The sequence below is a fragment of the Chionomys nivalis genome, chromosome 9 (genome assembly GCF_950005125.1).
Source record: "Chionomys nivalis chromosome 9, mChiNiv1.1, whole genome shotgun sequence".
Taxonomy (NCBI): domain Eukaryota; kingdom Metazoa; phylum Chordata; class Mammalia; order Rodentia; family Cricetidae; genus Chionomys; species Chionomys nivalis.
Window position 1 is genome coordinate 67,610,390 of NC_080094.1, and position 22,994 is coordinate 67,633,383.

Below are 22,994 nucleotides of genomic sequence, written 5' to 3' on the forward strand. Positions count from 1 at the left end.
CGCTTTTCTTGTTTTCTCTCCCACTCCACTATTTTTTTTCCTACATATAAAAGATTTTCTGATGCTATTCTCAAGAGTATCCGGTTCAGTGTTTTGAATGAGACATAGGGAATGGAAAGCCTCTGGTGATCTTTATTCTGTTTTATCAATAGTTTGGTTATTCTGTTTCCGAAAACTAATTCAAAGTGAAAACTTGAGGTATCAGTGGACTCAGAACTGCCTCCCAAACACTGGGAAGTCTGCGGTGGACAAGCTAGCCACACCTCCACATCCTGAGAAGTGACCCTGTGTCCTTGCTGGCTTCTCACACCAGGAGTCCAAACTCTGCAGACAGTGATTCCTAGTAACAAGTAACCTTAAAAAGCACCATCCACCCGGGTCAGCTTTCCTCCTTACACAGTCGGCAGCACAGGCAAGGAGACTGTAAGATGAACTGGTTACTGCAGACTCCCCCACTGTTCTGGAGCCTCGAAGTTGCTCCCTTGACAAGCAGGCTCCCCACAGAATGCCCCTCTAGAAAGAGCTGTGCAAAAGAGTACTGGTCAGACTCTACATGAAGCAGGCGCCTGTAGGCTTCCTGTTTTCATTTTTACTGTTGGCCCAATAGGCGAGGGGACCTCTTCTTTCATCTCATTTTAAGTAAGGCTGCATCCAGGAGGAAAAGCATCTCGCCTGCAGCTCCAGTCCGAGGGGCACGGTACTGCTTTGTTTCATTAAAGGTGGCAACCGCTGAGCCTGCAGCCCTCTTTCTCCAAGGCTACCCAAGTACCAGCTGTTTTAAATGATACAAAAAACAAACAAACTACAATGGACCTAAGTGTTGCAAAACAAACTTGTTTCCCCTTAAATTGTAACACCGAAGAGAAAGAAAGAGCAAGAGCCGCTTTACAAACCTCAAGGCGCATGCCCAGCTTTTTTTTTTTTTTTTTTTTTTTTTTGCCACCAACACCTGATCAGGTTTGGGTTAAGCATCTTGGATTTTGTACTGAAGAGATTGAAAACAGAAGGGTTTTCCTATTGAATCCCGACTCTCAATAAAACCAGAGGTCAGGGGCTGGCACTGTGGCTCCATGGGTAAAGCATTTGCTGTGCATGCATGAGGACTGGACTGGTGTCTGGATCTCCAGAACTCTGCATTTGGTGGCTTCTCTGCCTTCAGCACGCAGGATGCTGACACTAGTGATCCAGTGAGCTCTGGGCTCAGCAAGGGACCTTGCTTCAGTAGAGATCAAAGAAGATGCCCAGTCTCTCTGATATGGGCACCCACGTGCATGCCCATCCAGGAAAACATGTATACACACGCACACATGACCATACACATGCGCATGTGCAAGGTGCATGCACACACATGCACACACACTACACACAGGGGTTCAAGAACTCCCAATTATAGCTAACAAGTTAGGAGTTGAATTTTTAATTAATAAAACAAAAGTATTTCCCCCTGTCTTCAGTTATCCTTCTTCTAGAACCATAGTGAACCAAGCTAACTCCCATCACCCCTGAAGCACTGAGAGGCAGGGACGGAAAGTCAGAATACTGAAGTGGGTTTGCTTTAAGATGGGCAGAGCCCAGAATTTGAATATAAACAGTGTCTCAAAATCAGGGAGGGAAACAGTGGTCACCAGTTCTTCAGCCAGGCAGCAGCTGCCTGCCTCAGTTTTATGTGCATCCTTTGCACATAACATATCCAGGAAATGGGTAACAGAATGAGGAAGGAATGAAAGCTCAGTGGGTAGAGCTGGGCCTGACTCTTCCTTTACAAGCACAATACTCTTGCTCTGTCTTCACTGTTGACTTACCGCAAATCCACATGAAAATGTTACCACTGTTTTTTCCGTCTGTGGTCCACCCTGTAAGCCCATCATGCTTTAGTACCTAAATTATCCAGTTAATTTCATCTCTTCCTTTAGAAACTGCCTCAGATCCCCCCTCCCCATCTAGGCAGAATCTCACTTAGAACCATTGCCTCTACTCTGCCCTTCTATATCCCAGAGGCTTCTTCTCATGGCCTGTCGTTCTTTTGGATGCGAACGGCATGCCGGTTGTTAGCGACAGTGATGTGCCTGTATTTTAACAGATGAGCTTTTCTAACATTTGAGCATCTTCTTCCATTCTTTCCTGAGTTAATGCAGGTTGCTCAGCCCATCTTCCTTTATTTGTGCAGAATTCACACACACTCTGCTAATCCAGGGGCTTGCAAATCTGCCACTAGCCATAGGCTGGAGCGGCCCTTACGGGCCAGCCCACACTGAATTTACAGTCACTATCCAGCACTGCCTTAATCTTTCCTGGGTGAGGACGCACTGCTACGTGTTACTCATACATTGAAAACGATACTCCATTTCAGTGACCTTAAAACGGTCCCATCTGTCTTCATCTAACAGCCATCTTCAGTCTTCCATGCTTCTGAACCAAATGCAGCAATACACAGGGTAACTTTCCTAAATGGCTTCCACTTACCCAGATCATAAGCAACTTGTCAGGCCAAAGGAAGTAAATGATAGCCATTTCTTAAAATTCTATTCCTTTGTCTGTCTTCCTGGTTCTCTCTCTCTCTCTCTCTCTCTCTCTCTCTCACACACACACACACACATACACACTTACACCATTTTCTTAAATTTCCTATGTACTTTATTTCTGCCCTCTTTTATCTTAGTATGACCACACACAAACAAAAAACAATGTCAGCCATCAGAGAACTGAAAACTCACTCACTGTTCAGGGAAGAAAACAACGTTTTATTATTATTTAATGAGTACCAGGAGGCTAACATACACAAACTTCTTATTCCACAAAAACTCCACAACTGATTAAAAGTAAAAGCTATAGGGCCAGCCACATAGATTGGAGTCTGACTTTACGAATTTCCTGTCCTTTGTGAGGCTAGAATCATTGGGTGAGTTATTTATCTTCTCTAATGTTCAATCTTCTGGTTTTCCACACCTATAGAGACATGGCCAAGCTTGAATACATGCTGTACGAAGCATGTGCATGTAGGTGATGCTGCATATGTGACAGTTATTATTTGCACGCCCATTTGACAGATAAAGTTATGGCTCAGAGAGATTAGATAATGTGCTCGCCAAGGTCACACTGATGACACAGAGTCACACTTGTTGGGACAGCCTCTTCTGAATGCCGGAGTCTGTGTAGGTTTACAGACTGCCTCCCTCCAAGACCTCCGAGACTGGGTACACCGGCTCATGGCTGACAAAGGGAGCCAAGTTTTCAGGGTGTGTCTTCCTCCTGGGAAGTTCTTTCCGGAAGTGTTAAACTGAGAGACAGATGGCTTAAGAGAAGAGAAAAGCAACAAGTAGGGCTTAGCCCAGTTTCGACAAAATCTTCAATGGCAGGAATATGTCCTTGACTATGATACAGTCGAGCCTGTGTTCTATCCAGCTGTCCACGGGCTCACAAATGAACCCTCGAGACAATAAGTGACATCACGCTTTGACAGCCCTCTCGCAGAGCTGCCTGGAGGGGCAGAGGGCTTGTTCCGTCAGGCAAAGAATACTGCCGAGCTTTGATTATCCAGCCTGTATTGTGAACAACTGGCAGCTTGCAGACTTGCCGGAAGCGGAGGGAAGGGTGTCCTGTGGCGAGGCTAGGCAGAGGCAGTACCAGCTGAAGGGGAGGAGAGCAAGAGGGCAGCCTCTGATCTGAAGACCGAGGGCCCACCTCACCTTCATCTCGGGCCCGTTGGAAGCATCAAAGCGACCCTTCTAGTCACCTGGACCGGTCGGAGAACACATCTGACTGGCAAGCAGGCTGATGTGGACTGAGCTTGTCATGGGACCTGAATAGGTTTACTAAATGGAACAATCTGGAAAAAAAATCCACCCTACATTTATAGTGCAGAGCATAGACAAAGAAGTCTGCATCTATCCGATACCTCAAAAGTAAGTGGTGAAGAATCGCGGAATCCAGCCAGTGGGGGTTCACCACCAAGCAGGCTTCATGACTCTACAATACCAGAGGAGGGCCAGGGTTCATTTGGTCGCTTCCCAACACTCTCATCTTCGCACTGCCCTTCTTGAACACTGCCTTGAAGAAACATTCCTCAAGGTTACTAGCAAGTTCTCTCTCTCCGCACAGCATGGGACGAGGCATCAGAGGCAAGAATAACACGGCTCACGAAGATGCCGTTCTGTGAAAATTCTTAGGACCTAACGTCAAGTTCGTTCTTGCCTTTCCCTTGCTTTAGGAAACCATGCTCACTGAGGGACACGCTGTGCTCTCCACCCTCCCTGAGGCCCAGGAAAGATCCAGATCTTCTCTTGCAGGCAAAGGGGCACAGCTTAGAGCTTTGTTTGGTTCCACTTTGCTCTTCCACCTCTCGTCTTCCATCCCACACATTCACAATCCTGCCTGGCTTTGTATTGGAAATACCGCTCATTACAACTGCTGTCTGATCTGTGTAGACCTCCGGCTCATATTCCCGCTACCATCATATTGTTTGTTCACTCATTCACTTACTCATTAGATATGGAGTAGACATTCTGTAGGTCTGGACTGAGCTAGTCTAGAGTAAGCACAGAGAACTGTAAGCAGAGACTGCTCATTCATTTCCCAGTCACCCAGACCCAAATTATCACACAGAAACTACATTAATTAAAAACACTGTTTGGCCAATAGCTTAGTCATATTCCTAGCTAACTCTTACATCTTAAATTAACCCATCTCTATTAATCTGTGTATCGCCATGAGGCTATAGCTTACCGGGTGAGTATCGCCATGAGGCTGTGGCTTACCGGGTGTGGTTCTGGCGTCTTCCTCCTTCGGCAGCTACATGGCGATTGACTCTGCCCACCCTCTCTTATCTCAGGAATTCCCATCTGGCTTTACTCTGCTGAGCCATTGGCCAAAACAGCTTTATCCATCAACCGATGAAAGCAGCACATATATAGAAGGACATTTTACATCGGAGAACAAAGTCACATTAGAATCTGCTTCTGTCCACCAGCAGCCACTCTGGATTAGAAAGAGGAGGAGCCTGTGACTACAACACGAGGCGTGGAAGAATACCCAGCTGCCCACCAGCTCAGCAGAACCAATGAAATGGTCCAGATCTTTGAAGTAGCCCACGTCAGCCTAGCTTCGGCTGGAGTGCACTGCTACAAGAGGCATCTGCCCCCCCCCCCCCCTTGCTACAGATGTTTAAGATGGGAACATGAGAAGTGACATGGGATGAACTTTGGGCCTCTGGTCTGTAGTGTGTGTGGAGGAAAGCAGGAAGACTAGAATGCCAACAACATACTGAGATGGAGATTTGTTCTTTTGCAAAAACCCTCACTTTCTGAAGCACACCGTGCGGAAGACATCCATTCCCCTCTCCTCAACACTCCTATTGCCCCTCTCTAGCAGCACACTTAATCCCACGAGAGTCCCTGGAGAGTCATGTGGTCTGGATTAATGGGCAGTCTTTTTGTCGTGAAATGGAAACGGCCATGTCTTCAAAGATAAGAAGTGGTCACTGCCTAAGTTGGTTCGGTCTGAGGAGTGGATGGATGTTCTAGCTGAACTAATTCCAATTTAAAGAGCTTGGCAAAGGAATTCTGGCTCCAGGTCCTATTTCTCACACTGGCTCTGGGAACTTAGGCACGTCACCTGCTGCCCTAACTTGGACTCTGTCCAAAAGCAACAGGCTGTACAACACCTGACTTAAAAACCTTGGTCTTATTAACTCTTGGGAGCAATGATGTGATTCTGCAAAGGCTAGGTAGCCCGAATGAGACATCATTTGTACAAACTCTAAGGAAATACTGCCTTCCAAACGTGAGTCTATCCGTGATGCTTGCTGAGCTGCTGGCTCAGCAATGTGAAAGCAAAGACTTCAATGGCGACCACAGCTAATTCGAAGCCTAATGGAGTGCTATGGTTTAGCCCCCTCCCCACATCAGGTAAGGGCTCCAACAGGGAGAGGCTGTGGAGGATGAGCCTGTTGGAGGTTCTGGCAGAGAGCTCTGAACTGGACCCAACACGACAAACTCTGTCTAAACTGGACTTGAAGCGGGTATCTGCTGTCCTGATCTGGCTATCAATGGGAGGTAGGCGGCAAAGCCAATCAGGTTTGCTTTCTCCCTTTTTCAAATAAACAAGGCAGTTGTTAAAACCAGACGTGAATCTGATCCTGTGTGGCTTTAAGAGCAGTCAGCTGCATTCTGAGGCAGGCAATAATGTAAACAGAGCCCTGTAACTCTAGACCAGGGCAGAATGGCCATAGGTTTGTGCCTGTGGGCCTGGAGCCAAACAAAATGAAATGTTAGCCTGGGCCTTTAAACAGAATCGTGTAAAAGCAGAGTGCATATTTGTTTAACACACACACACACACATGTTTTTCTGTGCCAATATTTTTTGGAACTCTCTTAAATAAAAGCTGGGGATCCCTGCAAACAGTGTGCAGAACCAATAGTGATTACAATCTGATTTGAACACACATGGACTTTCCTGCTGAACACGGAGATGTTGTAAGATTTTTCCCCTTCCTTCCTTCCTTCCTTCCTTCCTTCCTTCCTTCCTTCCTTCCTTCCTTCCTTCCTTTGTTCTTTCTTCCCTTCATTCCTTCCTTTTTCCTCCTTTCCCGAAGCTAATTACGCAGTATGAGTGTGAAAATAGAATAAAGGAGCCCATTCCACTCATTCCTGTATCTGAGCTCCATCATGAGTTACCAATTGGTTTTCTAATCCTCTCACTCAATATCTGCTGTTAATTTGTTTGCTGTTTCAAGAACTTGAAGACTGTCAGCAAAATACATGATGCATTACGGAACTTATAATTGAAAATGGAAACATCCGAAGCCTTCCTGACGGATACCCATGAAGCACGGCTGCCCTGATCAGAACAAGGCAACACAAACAGCCTTGTAGCGCTCTGTGCGCAGACACAATTATCCTTGCCACAGAGTGGAGCCAACACTTAACTCTGGCTTTGCGAAATGCTCAGGAAATTACATCTAAATGAATGGGTGAACTCAACATGTTTACGATGCCAAACGAAGGGAACGGAGGAGGGAGGGAGACCCTACTCATGCTTACTTTGAAAGGGAAGGGCGGTGGAATTTCTCTTCCTCTTTTGGCCACTGTAGAACTACCAAGCCCGGGCCCTGATCTAATTTTCCTGATGTAGAAATTAAGGCACTTTTTCCACAGTTATTAAATGTGACAAACTACACCTGTGTCCATTCTAACACGAAAAAACGAACTCTTTGTTCCTGACCCCTTGGTGAGTCAAGAGATCAAATTCCCAGACATAGGAAAGGTCCTATTCATGTTCATTAAACACCAGCGGAGACCAGTTCTGTGCAAGAGGAGCAAGGTACAGGCTGGCATAGAACAAGACAACCGCGCTGTCCAAGTGTGCAAGCTAGGGCCAGGGTCTGTCTACTTTCTGCGGTAGGGCTTGCTGACCCCTTAGTAAGTGTGGGTTTGTTTCTTCTTTGACACAGGACCTTGCTATCAAAAGAGCAACTGAGATCAGAAAAAGAAGACCCGGTCGATTTCCACAGCCTGTCCACGTGTGAGTTAAACTGAAACTCACTTGCATTAAAAGGCTGGCTACAGGTTCAGTAACCAAAAACGTGAAGATGATTTCGAAATTCTACCTTCCCCTTGGTATGAACAGACAAGCAGTCAGTTACCACAGTGGCTAATATCTGACAGATTAGAATTTTTTCTTCTTTAACTATTCTTTGCCTTTGGAAAAGACACTGCAGAAGACAGGCAGAAAGAGGAAGCAGGGGTCCATGGTGGAGGCCAAGCATGAACAGCAGGCACGGGAAGCCTGTGAGCTTTCAAGGCCAGGGTCTGCTCTAGATGTCTGATAACACAGGCCCCTCTTCTGTCTCCTAAAGGGGGCAAAAGGAAATGATGGCAGAACTTAGGGAAATCTGTAAGCAAAGCATCTCATGAGCTTGTCTGATCGCGTTCCTTTAGGGTCACGGAAGGAGTTGGTGAGGGAATGTAGAAAGAACACAGAAAACTGTGTTCTTGCCAAGCCCCCTGCTCCCCGAGGCCAAGAAGCTCCTAGCAAAACTCATCTACACTTAATGTCCTTCTAAGGAGCCCCCTCCTTCCAGACTGGCATCCCATGAACAGCTTCCGCTGTTTGGGACGCCAAATTTTCTGAGACCCACAGAAGCACATTCAAATTGTCTTCACTGGAGATGTGATAAACAGCATGGCAAAAACGGGAGGCTCTTTTTAGAAGTCCTTCTACCAAACACTTACATCGGGTTTATGAGCAGTGGATGGTACTACTACATACTACTCGGTGGTGGCATGGACCTTCCCAGAGTTGGGGCGGTAAACATGGATCCCAGAGCTGGCAGTAAACATACCTCTGCCATGAGACTAAGCTTTCAGGGAATCCAGAAGTGAAGTGGAACCAGCTGCCAAAGCCGCAGTCTTAGTCCTAGCCATGCCCCTTATCAGTTTAAAGACTCATGTGGTCAGCAAAAGATTAAGATATGCAGTAAAGACAGATTAAAAAAAAAACAAAAAACCTCTAAACAAACTACAGTGCATTTAAAATATATGTGGGCTTGGGAGAGAAAAAGAAAAGGAGAAACAACCAAAATGCCCCTCGACTGAAGAATGGTTAAGGAAAATTTACATTTACACAATGGAGTTCTACACAACATAAAAAAATAATGACATCTTGAAATTTGCAGGCAAATGGATGGATCTAGAAAACATCATATTGAGAAGGTAATCCAGACCCAGAAAGACAAATTTCATATGTACTCACTCATAAGTGGCTTTTAGATATAAAGCAAAGAAAGACTAGCCTACAATTCACAATCCCAAAGAACCTAGATAACAATGAGGACCCTAAGAGAGACATACATGGATCTAATCTACATGGGAAGTAGAAAAAAACAAGATCTCCTGAGTAAATTGGGAGCATGGGGACCATGAGAGAGGGTTGAAGGGGAGAGGAGAGGAAGGGAGGTGAGATAGAAAAATGTATATATTCAATAAAAATCAATTTTAAAAAAGGGTAGAGACAGTTCTTAAAAAAGAAAGAATAATAAAAAATATAATAATCCATGTAAAGATGAAAAATTCTCAGAGAGTCAGGATACTGTATGTTATTATGTTGTCTTTGAATTGTTTGACTACTGTGGAAAGAAGAACAGCTGCTAAGAGACATTTGATTACATATGTTGTTGGAATAATATAACATGTATTTTGAAAATGCCTTGACTTCAAAATTTAAGTCAAAAGATGTGTTACTTTAGAGAAAAGGTTTTGCTTTTATTTCCACAGGAAATGAGAGGCTATGTATTCATTCTGGGTTATGAAAAATTAAGTCTGATCAAAGAAGACCCCCTGAAATATCTCTGATGGGGGAGAATAGCCCAAATGGTCCACTGTTTCTGAGCACCTCTGCTGCAGTTTTGTCTGAGCTCTATAGCCAGAATGGCTTCAAGGTTGCTGGTTGAGATAATCCAGCCTACAGAATTCTCCAGTCAGAAATTGACCATAATCCTGAGTTTTCCCAGGCCCCCCCCCCACCCCAGAGATTACCAGTACCCCCCAATCAGCAAGACGTAGTCTAGAGAACTACGCCCACATTCCCAAAAGATAGTTAGGGAAATTGGGTACAAATTCTTGTTAGTAATGATCAGGGAAAAAAGCTGAACAAAGGGGATTAGATGCAGGGATCTTGTTCTGAAAAGAAAAAGAGGGAAGCGTTGTGTGATATTTTGTTTGTTTCTGACAAATAAAGCTTGCCTGGAGATCAGAGGGGTGGAGCTAGCCACTAGTTAACCACAGAGGCCTGGCCTTGGTGGCACTACTCTTAACCCCAGCACTTGGGAGGAGGAAGCAGGAAGATCAGGAGTTCAACACCCCACCCCCACCCCACCCCAGGGCTACATGAGATTAGATCAGTCTAAAAGAGAAACAGAGTCAGGTGGTGGTGGCTCACACCTTTAATTCCAGCACTAGGGAGGTGGAGACAGGAAGTTACAGACAGGGTGGGTATAGAGAGGAATAAAAGGCAGAAGGAGATGGGAGCTCAGCATTCAGTCTGAGGAGTTGTAGAGACAAGATACCCTTTTTCATCTAAGTGTTTTGTAGAGGTAAGAACTCTAGTGGCTGGCTGCTCTGCTTCTCTGATCTTTCAGCTTTCACCCCCTAATATCTGACTCTGGGTTTTTATTATTAAGACCAATTAGGATTCACGCTACAGGGAACATTTATGTGGTTGCATACGAAAGAACCTAGAACAGACATCATTTCTTCTGTTCCATATCCGAAATCCAGAAGTCACATGACTCATGGAGTGTCACCCAATCAGCAGAGACACAATGTCAGAACACACCCATTTGACTCCTGCGGCAAAATCTCTTACAGAGTGGTCAGGAAGCACCAATTACTCCCCTGTTCATGGTCTTCGCTACACTTCTCAGATGCTAACTTGAGGCTTGCAGTCTTCGCTATGCTGTGGATACACTAAGTTTATGTTGAAAACAGAGGCACGGTGATGTTAAAAAATCACACAAAGCAAAGACGGAAGAACTCATCCAAGGTCCTGTAGAGTATGTAGTCAAAATGGGAACCACAGTCCTCCCTGTAGAGAAACGCTCAGGCAGAAATCCCCAAGTCAACGTTCAGTAGCCGTAGGACTACCCATTTAAACAGAACATCTTCACAGTGATATTCAAACAACTGGGGTCTCAGGAGAATAGGGGGAAATGAAACCTCCTCTTCACTTTTGGCATTCTTAATTCCAACCATTTCAGTGGGTGAGGCAAGTCCCACCTACAGATCCCCCAAATCCCACCTACAGATCCCTCAGATCCCACCTATAGATTCCCTTCTTTGTAGCGAAGTGTTTGGCAGGAACAAGGGGTCAAGATTTATGGAAATCTCATACACACTATATGGAACACTAACTCAGGACACCATTTCAAGACACAAATCAATGCTGCCTAGTTTCTGGCTTCAACTACCTTCACCAATTTTGAATTGATTTTTTTTTTTAATGATGAAAAGCACCTTAAAAGATAGTAATCTAGCTCTGATATAAACTTTGTCTGCAGCATGATCCACCCACCCAGACTGGATCATACTCCATCACACCGGCTATTTCAGTTAGCAATTTGTTTTCCCATCGTAGGCTACGTTGATGTCTGCCTTGGGATGCTAATCATCCCCTCATTCATCACAGCTGTAATTTTGTTTAGTTAAGTTCCATCCTAAACAGATTTGGATCAGCTTAAACCACAGAGGATGCTTCCCCCACCCCCACTCTGGTCATTGTTTCAGTAATTAGCAATCTGGGGTCTTTGAAAGCACTATTGTTCACGAACAGCCCAACGTCCTGGGCCTGGGTGAAGATTGTTCAAAAACACCAGGCGAGTCTGAAGAAATGCTTTTAGCCAACACGTCAGGCTTCTCTGACAATCAGAGGTCATTTTTCAACTATTAAATTACTTCAAGAATTGGACTGGGAAGTGGGAGATGCTCACACCCTGCCCCCATCCAGAACCATCCATGTCAACACCCTGCTTCATCCTGAGATCATTTTCAGATCGCAGCTGAACAGGATCCATGCCTGCTATTTATCCTATTACCCTCTACCATCTTCTCATGCATAAAGATAAAGGATGGATTTTAATAGAGCCGAATTTAAACTGGACCTGCACACGAATTTATGACCACGAATTATCGCATTACCACCACACTGCCATCGCTCCTCAGGCCCTTGGCCACACTATATTCCCTAGAGAGAGAGACCTGCAGAGTGGTAGAGCTACCATTTGCTACCTGTTGTTTCCTAAGCAGTCATTTAACTGTCTGTGCCTCAGTTTCCTTATCTGACAAATGAGAATCACAGTGGTACCTAAATTCTACAGGCAGATTGAAGACTAAACTGGAAAACTGATGCAACAATGGACTCAGAGCGGTGCCTAGCTTACAGCTGTTAATGAGGAACTCACAGTCACTGACAGGATGAAGTGCAAACAAAAATGTACTTCCCCACCTTCTAATAGTCATGAAAACCAATTAGTAAGGGGGAAAAGGCGGGTTTTTTTTTTTTTTTTTTTCCAGACAGAAACCAAACCTTTGAGTGGAGAGGCAACTGGAGTCCACTCTGCCACGCCTCCGGCAACCCTATCCTCAGCTTGTAGCAGAGGACTTGGGGGCTCTTCCAGCTGAGATTGGGAGGGTTAGCTGGTCTGCTCAGTACACACAGATAATCCTGGAATTGTCTGATACAGATAACTCCAGTCCAACATTCTTATTTTAGAGATGAAAACATTGGTTTGGGCTGAGTGACTTGCTCCAAAACACAATGGCAAAGCCAAGAGCAGAAAAAAATGATAATTGTTATCCTAAGCCAATTACCAGGCTGTCTTCTAAATCCATTGCACGGGGCTACCTCCATAATCTTCTGATGGCTGGATAAAAGGTACTATTTGTTTTCACCATTTAAAAGATACAGGATCTAAGGTTCAACATGGAATAAGTTCTTTAAAACCTGGCAAGGAAATCCGGCAGAATCAAGATCCAGAGTCCCCCTGTGAGGCCCCGAGGACATGCAATCCAGAACACAGCAATCCAGAGCACAGGTCTAGACTCCTAGTACCATGCTCTCTGTCTGTCAGTCAGCACTCTCCAAATCGCCTGAGCATGCATCTCATCTGCAGACCTTTTAAAAACAGTTCGTTTTTCTGTTGCTGTTTGTTTTGTTTTTTTTTGTTTCTCGAAGGAAGGAGAATCAGGGAGTCTTTCAGACTAGAATTTCAAAAGCTATCTCTACAGAACTGGCCAGTCTGATGCATATAGGGCCTTGAGGAACCTTGATCTACACGCAAGGCAATGCATGACTGCTTCCAGTATAACGGAAAGGGGAACACTCTCACGAAATGTTTAGAGTAGCTAAACCTGTCAAGAGCACCAGGGTGGTCTTTTGCAAATCTTTCTACGTTACACAGATATACGTAGGGCCCCCTTACACAACGACCCACGTTTATACTAAAGCCTTACTCTCATTCTTCCCACCTAAAGGAGTCTGGCTGGTGGTGAGAAGAACTAATACTGTGGCTTTCAGCAGTGGCAGATGATGGGTTTTGTCGAACCTTTCCTTCCATCCTAGACATTGTCATTTAAAGCGGTCAAGTACCAAACATGGTTTTTTGGTTCCCAACCTGTTTGAGCAAGCACTTACCAAGGTGCACCGTATATCCTGAATCCCTTCACGGTTACTTCTGAATCTTGCAGGTAAATACTGTTTGTCAGAAGGGACTGGACATTGTCAAAGTCCTCCGGTTTCAATTTGGACACAGAGGGGAAACGGTAGTAGTCCTGTTTAACGAGGTCTGCCATGAATTCCTTATCAAACGTCAGTTCATGATTCCCAGCAATCACAATTTTATATTCATATGGCAGGTTTCCTGTAATGAGAAGATGGAGAGAAAAAAAAAGCACCAATTAGCACATTCATTTCCCATCACAAAATAAAACAGCCAAGACTGTGATTAACAGACGGCTCATCCGAATGAAATGCTCATACGTTTCCTTCTATTTCCATGTAAATCAAAATTTATGGCTATTCTTTTATGCTACCAAAAATTGACAATAAACCAGAGATAGGGAGCTATGAGGAGGGAATAAGCCATTAAGAAGGCATCGAGGTTTCCGGCTCCATTTCTCTCTAGATTTTACAGACCCACTGTGATGAATCTACACTAAACAATTATCCAATTTTTATTTTGCTTTGTCTTATAGAGACTGACCATGATCCTGAAGAGAAGGCTTGGACTCAGTCTGGCTCTCAGAAAAAAAACAAAACCAAGTGTCTTTAACAGCATGCATAAATGCTAGATTTAATACACCCTTCACACAAAAGAAGTGGCACATCTAAGCATTTTATAATGCGTCCTATGTCCAGATAAGGAGCCTCCAATGTCAGATTGCAAGTCTCATTTTACATTTACCTTTTGGCTTCTGAGTAAACAGAACATTATTAAGGGCCCGTGATTGGAACGCCAACTTTCCTCCCATTGGGATGGGAGAGGAAACTGTAAAGCTTAACCCCCTTTTAATATTTATGCTATGGAAATGTGAGTTCTTGGTGTGTGCTTTTTATGCAAAAGTTTCCCGATCGAAATGAGATAATTCTGGGAAGAAGAATGAAAGCTATAAAGGAAAACCCAAACACCAGACTTCTGCATAGATTTATAATGTTTGAATAAAGTACAGGTCATACATATTAATAACTCACTGTGATGCAGTAAGAACCGAAATTCCAAGGGGAGATAGAAATGGGCAGCCAACCCCTTCCTGAGATTAATGCCTTTTTTTGCTGCTCTTTCTCTACTCATCCTACAAAACTCACCACTGAGCTATTGCTCATTTTATTTTATTTTATTTTGGAGTGGAAAAAAGGGTGGGGCAGTGGCACATATAATTCCACCTTGACTCCTGGGTCCAATGCAAAATTAATGTTGCCTGCTATTCTGGGAAGAATTAAGGTTACCCTGAATAGGAAATAGAATACCCTTGTAAGAACTGATCCTTACCAGCAAGCCAGAGTTGATGATTTAATTAAGGAAGCTTAGTGGGATAGACTTTTCACTGGGAGTGGCAGTAACTTCTGCCATTGGTACTTGGATTTCGGCACAGTAATTTGTAAAGACTGCACATAGAGCCCTTGCCTTGCCAGCAGCCCGAAACACAGGCAGCGGCTAGCACAAGTGTTTCCTAAGACAGTGGTGATGTTTTATAACAGGGCCGTTTTCTTCAGCTCTTGATTTGCAGTTTCTACGGGTAATAGAATCATTACCCGCATGTGCTATAGCAGGAAGGCTCGAGAAAGCAGTAACAGAAAATGATGCTACAAGAGGGGGAGGAAGAAACATGGAGGCCAGGAGTCAAGGTACACCTGATGACCCCCTTCACACAGCTGTGTGACACCTCTGTTATTTGCAGGGCTGTAGAGACGAGTGCAATAGAGGTGGGAAGCCACTCTCAGAGGCATGTTTATGCAAGTTGGGCAATTAGGAGCATAATGTGTGTTGCAAATACCTTAGAATGGTCCGGCTGTTTTGTGCGATTCCTACACTTGAAGCACAGATGAAAGATGGATTAACATAAGGCCTCAAATTCCCAGCACTCACTGAAACTATGAGGCCCCACAACTCTGCTATCACAGCTCTGTGGTTAGATAATGCACCCACAGATTCACCTAGGTTCTTCAAGTTGGAACAGGCTAGACATGTTTTCATGAACATCGCTCTCTTCTGGGGCTGGTCTTGCCTGAGTGTGCCTTAGCTACCAGCTCAGCCCACACTGTGGCCCTCTGTCTCCTCTGTCGCTGATGATGGGCTCCCTGGAAACTCACTCAGTAGTCACTGCTTTCACGAGAGGCCCGTATTCTCCCTATGTCCTCATTTTGGGTATTTGGTTCAGCACGATTGAGAGATTAAGACATTGGGCAAAAGAAATGCTCCCCCACCATACCCCGCTTTAACTGTTCAAAACAAACCAGCCAAAAATAAAAGGGGAAACTTCTGTGAAGGAAATCCTTCCCGGGAAATTAAGCATCCTTGGCATCTTCTGAATCAGGTCTGAGAGAGTCCACTAGAGCAGGAAGCCCCGAAATGAACAGCCGCTGGAGTGGTGATGATATTTACACTCCGCCAACACGCTCATCTCACCCTGAGAATCCAATAGCAGTTTCCAGGTTCCGCCCTGGGTTACCTGTGTTATGAGATTGTCTGACAGATTTTCTTTTTTGCTGAGCTGACCTTTCATCTATAATCTGCCAACCTTTCTGTTTTATATGAAAAGTGTAAGCAGGGCAGCTGACAAATCTCCTGTTACTTGATGGCATTTTCTTTCTTTCTTTTTTTTTCTTTCCCACAAGACTAGATTAATTTGGAAGGCTGCGCAGTCAAGCTTCAAGCTTCTTGGTATTCAAATAGCATCACTTTCAAATTGTCAGACAAAGAGGTGCCTGCCTTTATCCATTTTATTCAGATCAGGCCATCTAGGCCAACCCACTTGAATAAAAAGCAAGGCCATATTCTACTTTCTTAACGCAAAAGAAATCCCTGCTCTGTGGGACCCGAAGAACTACCCGGTAGAATTAGGCAGCGTGTCCTGGGGACGAAAGACAGGATTATTCTGGGTGGAATGGAGAGGAATTCTCGATAAAAGTCTTAAGGAGTTAGCATATTTTTAAACGCACATTGAAAAGCTAGAGTGTGATTTATAGCATTATTTTCATATATGTAACAAAATACATATGCAATATGCACATATATGTATGTATATGTGATTAATAAAATACATATGTAACTGTCAGAACACTTTTGAATAAACAGCACAGATAAGTTACAGATATAGCAACAAGGCCACAATGGATGAATGAAATGAACCCAGCCATCAATTCAGGGGACAGCCAGAGATTCTGCGTGGGCACATGAGCGAGCAGAGACAGTTTATTCTGTCCCACAGCTGAGCCTGTTAGCTCCGGCCTATAATTCCAGCATTCAGGAGGCTGGGTCTGGAGGACTAACACTAATTCAATGCTAACCTGGGCTACAATAGTTCCAGGCCAACCTGGGCTACAGGGTGAGCCCCTGTCCTTTCCAAAGAAACAGAGAGGGACGATATGAAGATTAACTGCCCCTTACAGCTGCTGTGCAATCTGAGGGGCGCATGCTCCTGTCATCTGCTAGCCTCCAGAGCAGACACCATAACGTGTTTCTGTGTTTCTCTTCAACTCCCAGGATTGCCAACCACAAGGACAAAGGAGGAGGAAGGGTCTCCTTGCTTCTATGCATTCGCGTTTCCCTTAGTCCACCTTGGTCACAGCTTATACTTCTACCCACCGGACTCTTAAACCACTCCTCCCACGCCCGCATACACCTTGCCTTGGTTCTCGGATATCTTCTCTCTTGAGCATCAGTTTTTTTATTTGTGGAATCTTCTTTTGTTGTGAGTTCATATTTACCCATCCCGATTAAGTAAGAGTCAGCTACCACTGACAAGTAACCAGGTGTGTCTGCTGCACACACGATCCTAAATGGATCAAGATGCTTTAACACTTTGCTCCGAAACCCATGGAAGGCGTCCAGATATGATAAATTCAACCTACAGATATGTTAAGTTTAGTTCTTCAATGAATCTTACTTTTAAAAAAAATGAGCTAACATTTAGAAAGCAGAAGATAACACACACACACTTTTCAGAGCTTCCCACCTCTCTTGGAAAACTGAAAACCATCCAGCAAAGTTCACAAATTCTGCAGGCCTTCCCACTCCCACCGTTGCTTCTGCTGGGCCCACACTGGCTTTGCCTCACCGGCCACTGCAGTTTTACACACAACCCAAGACAGTTTAGCTTCTGTTTTTATTATCCTCCAAAGGCTTCCCTGGAACATCCCTAATAACTTCCTGAGGGACAAAGCAGAGTTCTCCGTTCTCACCTGGGCTGAGCTGATCACAGTGATCTCACTGCCTCTACAAATACCCACCCCCTTTGGTTGCTGATGCTCTGCTCTTCAGAGTCCCTTTGTCCCGTCTAGCACCACCTCTCTCTTCTTCCTCAGGCGTCTTTGCATCCTGTCCCATTCCGTGACACCCTCCTCATCCTTACATCTTCAGATGTTACAGAGTGCTGTCTTGCCATGCTTTTCAAGTTTCTGCTCTTAATATTCAATTCTAAACCAGTACGACATGGGCTGCCGGGGAGCTCGGGGTTAAGAGTCGGGGCTCTGCAGGCTTTCGTGTATTAGCTGTATGACTCTGGACAGTTGCCTTTTATTCTCAGGGTGATGATGGCAACAGCGGCATGATTTAAAACTTCAGAAGCACATGCATGTCAGAGTAAACATGGTCACGACTGGAACTCCAGGTTTTAGCTTTGCTTTTCATGGGTAACTCACCTCCCTTTTGACTTAAGGCATAGATCGTAGCTGGTTGCTTGTTTAACTCAAAGAACTCAGTTTAATACTTCCCGATGAGAAGCACACAACTCGTATTTGCTTAATGATACAATGAATGAGCATGCCCAAGGGTGATCAAAAGCTTCTTAGACTCTAGAAACTCGGCTTGGCACACTAGGCCATTACAAAATGGAACTCAACATCACATTTCCTTTCAAGTTTACACTTTCATAAAGTGTCCTACATAAACTGTCACTCCAACATCTATCTGATCTATCAATTAAGTTCCAGTCCACACCTTCCAAATGATACTTTCTTCGAATATAGGGAGGAATAAGAAATAGCACGACATAAAGAGCTTTAGGGGGATTAAATGGGATCCTAAACAACTTCTGACACGCTGATCCTTCAGTAGACATGGGTTGTGCTGTGGCTTGTGATGATGGAGACTAGCCCTCCCATCTGCCAACCAAGAAGCCATTACTTCATCCACAGATCACTTCCCTCCCTGACGCCACACACAGCAGCACCATTCTCAGAGAACTGCGGCAGACAATGGAAAAGAAACCTCTGGAAACTGGCAAAATCTGCCAGTGATGAAATATACCCTTAAGCAATGAGTGTTATCAGAACCAGCAAGGCCACTGGGATAAAGATAAAGAGAGGAAGCACAGTAGGCTCCGGCTTGTGCCCACTGGTAAGCAGATCTTCCTTAGAATCAACATAAGCATGCCGCTTCCTTCCCCCTCTTGTGGAGCCCATCTCTTGGCCTTTCATTCACAAAGGAATAATATGGAGGCTATCCAGATTCCATTCCTCTGTAAAAGTAGCAGCTTTTCCTCCCTTGAAACGTCTCTGGTTCTTCCTAGAGCCTGGTGGGTTCCCTTTCTTTGTGTGTAGCAAAGAACAAGGTAGCAGCAGCACCCAGTGCAGGCAGACACCTTCAGCTATGTGCATGTCAGGTCAGTCCTCACTCTACAGTAAACAAAGGGACCTTGTCCCTGGTCACAGCATTCTGGACTCAAGGGGCCTCAGCTAATCACAGCATGGAGGCAGGAGAATGTGCCAAGGTAGGCATACCAGTCTGAGGTCTCCTCAGAGCTAGAAAAAGACTCAGGAGAAAAGCACAGGGCTGAGGGGATGGACTTGCTCCCACATTTACCATTACAGCTCTGTGTTCTTCAAATTTGCAATCTGAGGAAAAGTTACATTTGGTAACACTTTTTAAAAATTGATTTAAAAATGTAAAAATCAACAACGCAATTCGCCCAACTCCATTCTATGGATATAGAAACCCAGTACCAGAGAGATGCCGCTGTTTGCCATGTGGTTACCAGCCACATGGGTAGCACAAGCAGAACTAGACTCTAGATCTTCCCTCCCAGGCTAAACTTTTTATCACATAAAGCCTAATTTGCAAGAACCTCATAATGCCCGGCTGAGAGTCCCCTTGTCACTTGAGTTTCAGTGCCACTTCTCCATCCCTGGGGAGCTTTTCCCTAGTTCTAGACTATATGTCCCTTTTCATTTGTACCATGAAACCGAATTCTCCATTCTAGATGCTTCTCTAGCTATGTCACGGGCTTCTCCTACAAGAAACATGAGGGGCAGTGTCAGCCTCATGCTATGACAACACATAGCTTGGCTCACTTAAGGCATTCCCTAAATTCTACTGCAGCTGTTGGCATAATTTTCTTGTCCACTACCTCCCAGGGGAATCTGGGAACCTTCTCTGGGAAGGGAGGGGAAGAGAAGGGAAGGGAGGGAAGGGAAGGGAGGGGAGGGGAGGGGAGGGGAGGAAAGGAGAAGGGAAAGGAAGGGAAGGGAGGGAAGAGGAAGGTAAGAGGGTCAATTTAATGTCTGGTCCTATATTATATATAATATAATGGTTATTATAAGAAGTAGGACAAAGCTTAGACAGGAGAAAGGAAGTCCAAGGTGGATAAACTCAACACCTATGGGAGCGGGAGAGGGCTGGGATAATCCCGTGAACGGAAGTAGCTGGGAAATTAATAGAGGGGAGTCAGAAATGGGGCACCGGCGCATCACTTTCAAATGCTCATACACAAGTGCTGCTCTGGATAAATAAGATTCCCAGGATAGCTTGCGCCCCTCCTTCAATAAAAATTAATGTGCCTCAAAATTAAGTATCATATAACTGCAGCCTGTTTTTCTGTCATAAATCATTATAGAAAGTATTCCGACAATTCGCTCTTCCAGGGCATCTGCCTTCCACACGAGCCGCTCTGACACTTTTCATTCCTCCTGAGTAGGGATTATGGGAAATAGGGTGACCAAAATGGCTCATTAGTTTGTGGCTAATCTTCCCCATAGCCTATATTTTAAATCAAGAAACTGGTAAATAAGACTAATTGATTGTGATCTCTTATTTTCGTCCGCTAAAGCCATGGGAAAACAAACCCCCAACACACAGCAGAGAAAGCATCCAAAGCCAACAGAAAGCACCCACAGCTCTCTAGGCTTCATCTGTAGAAGAAAGCCTAGTTCTGAAGCGAAATTTAAGACCTTTGATTCCTGCGGACACTCCTCTCCATTATCCCAAATTAGAGATTTTGAAAATGCGTGAAGAAACCGAGCTTACTGGTGTCAAAAGACTGTCAGTAAACAAGGCTTACTCCATAGCAAGAAGAGAAGAAGAAGAGAGGTGGGGTCAGAATACAAGAGCAAGCTCTGACTCCCAGGTGCTCAGGGAAATCAGCCTCAGAAGCGCGGCCTTCAGGCTCACCTTCCATTCTGACGTGCTGGAGAGCGACCTCACTTTGTAGGACCATAAAGAGCCCAGTTAATCTTGAATTCACTACGATTACCCTTGCACTATTTCTAAACAAAATAAGAGCTACGGACAGACTGCTATCCAATCATCTCCCTGAGACCTTCAGCCCTCCCGCAGCACGGGCAGGATGTTTTAGAACACCGGTCCCAGACACCAGCAGTGTAAGGGACCCTGTGACACCCCGGAGACAGAGAAGAAGAGGAAAATCTCCCTGCTTAAAATTCACCTTATATTTCTGATAATGTGGAAAAGGACCACAGAAAATATCCAAAGCCCTGAAGACTATTCTTCTGAGGAATGAGTAAGGACAAGTCAAGACAGAAAACTGACCAAGCAGAAGAAGAATGAAAGGAGAAAAAAAAAAATCACAGCAGTGGCTAGGAGGATAGAGGAAATGGGGCCCAGTGACAGCCTAGGGAGACCTCTCTTCTCAATTCTTCACTTGGTGATCTCTGGGGGAGGACTGTAAAGAAGGCCGAGTCCAGCCTGAAGCAAGAAGGGAGCACGGTTAGCCTCAAGAAGGCGGAGGCCACCTTGGGCCCAGAAAAGACTTTGGCTCTTGGAATCCACTGCCTAAGCATGAAATAGCTGCACAGATCTCCAGGAATCCCTCTTGGCTCCACATTTCCACTCGCTTGCCTCAGCTGCAAAACCACCAGAAACATTCAGTCAGGGCAAGCTCTGTCTCTGACCTCAGTCTGTCCCCCGTCAGGCTCCATTACTTTTCACAAGCCCTGACAGCTCTCACGTGAATACTCACACTTGCTGATGGAGCCACACAGCAGGTTCAGACTGCTACCTTCTCCTCTGAAACTCATGCATTAGGGTTTCTTCCATGCTTGCAATGGGAACCCAAGTCTAAGAAATATTAAACACAGAAAACTAGATTACAATAATGTCAGGGCTGAGCCAGACTCCCCGGAGAGGGAAGGAATGCTGAGCGAAAGATGGACAGTCCACGTCAGGGATTATGGGAAGCGTACAAAGACAGCAGGAATATTCCCTCATCTTCTTTAGTCTCCTTCACAACGAGACTGCTACGGGACCAGAGATGCCACAAGTACTGTTCCACACAGAAGAGACAAAAGTCTACCCCCATCACCCTGCTGCCCCAAGGTGTTCTTGTGACTGAACAGCAACCCATTCACCAATGATGGGCGGCATAACTGAGAAGTGCCAAACCCAGAGAGGGCAGCCACTATGCTCACTACATTTTAGAGACCATAAAGACATCTCAGAGATGCTGTTATGGTCCCCCAGCAACTTCTTGTTTATATGCATTCCGGTCTCAACCATAACTCTGTTATATCATAACTTACACACACACACACACACACACACACTATCCACACTCATATGTATGTGCAGACACCATGAGGTAATAAACACAATGACTAACACCTCCTTATTCTCAACTGAATGTCTCTAAGTTGTCACCAGCCCCACATGTTGTGTGGCACATGCGAAGCTATTGTGCTATCTGGTTACAGTGGTACCCGTCTGACTGAAGATCACTCAGTCATATAAGCCACCATCTGTCTGGACAACCGTAGTCAAAAGCAGTAGATTCCACACTTTATTTCATCCAAAACTTTCCTTACAGACAAGAGCCTTGGCTTGTTTAGAAGAGCATGAAACAAATTTGATCTGAATGGATTGCCTTCTCATGACCCTCCGAGCTATCTCCTTCCGCTACAGAGGGGTGGATCTAAGTCAGGGTTTCATGAGCCAGCACCAAGACAAATCGGTCACGACATTGTCAACCGTCATCTCTGTCGGCTATGTGTGCGTTTACATCCCTGAGTGGAGAGGAGAGTATGACTGTTAGGCATGGAGGAAAGAGCACAGGCATTGGAATCACACAGACCCCAGATCAAGTTCCATCACTGATTTCCTTCAAAACTCAGGCTGAAAGCATGCTCTTTAACCTCATTTTACCCATCAGAAGAAAACTTATGTGATCTATCCTACAAAGCGGGCATGGAAATTAGCCAAATCAGCACAGACTGGACCCATTACCCAACACATGAAAGGTAAGGACTTCTCTTGTGGTCCTACATTTCCTTTCGCTCTGTGACTTCATGTGGGATGAGCAGCCAGCCTCCTGCCCCTTTAAGACAGGGCTCAGTACATTCCTTTATTAGCAGAGAAGAGCCTATGACAAAGTTCTGTGATGAGCTGACAAATATGTCGGATCTTTTCCCCCCACAAAGCCTTTCAAAGGCAAGTGAGAGGAAGGTGTTCCTCCCAGCGATGATTATAAAATAAGTGGCAATTATTCTACTGAATAATT

General features: G+C 44.9%; 1 protein-coding gene across 3 annotated transcripts in view; it reads right to left on the reverse strand.

The window, feature by feature from the left end:
* Window positions 1–22,994, reverse strand: part of Mpped2 (metallophosphoesterase domain containing 2) — a 180,714-nt gene that overhangs the window by 76,690 nt on the left and 81,030 nt on the right. For 2 of the 3 annotated variants that reach the window (XM_057780885.1, XM_057780886.1), the window contains one exon: window positions 13,183–13,408. In XM_057780885.1, coding sequence (XP_057636868.1) covers window positions 13,183–13,408 — 226 coding nt within the window. Of the gene's footprint in view, window positions 1–13,182; window positions 13,409–21,461; window positions 21,563–22,994 lie in introns of those variants that run through there. The other variant, XM_057780887.1, reaches the window with a different exon arrangement.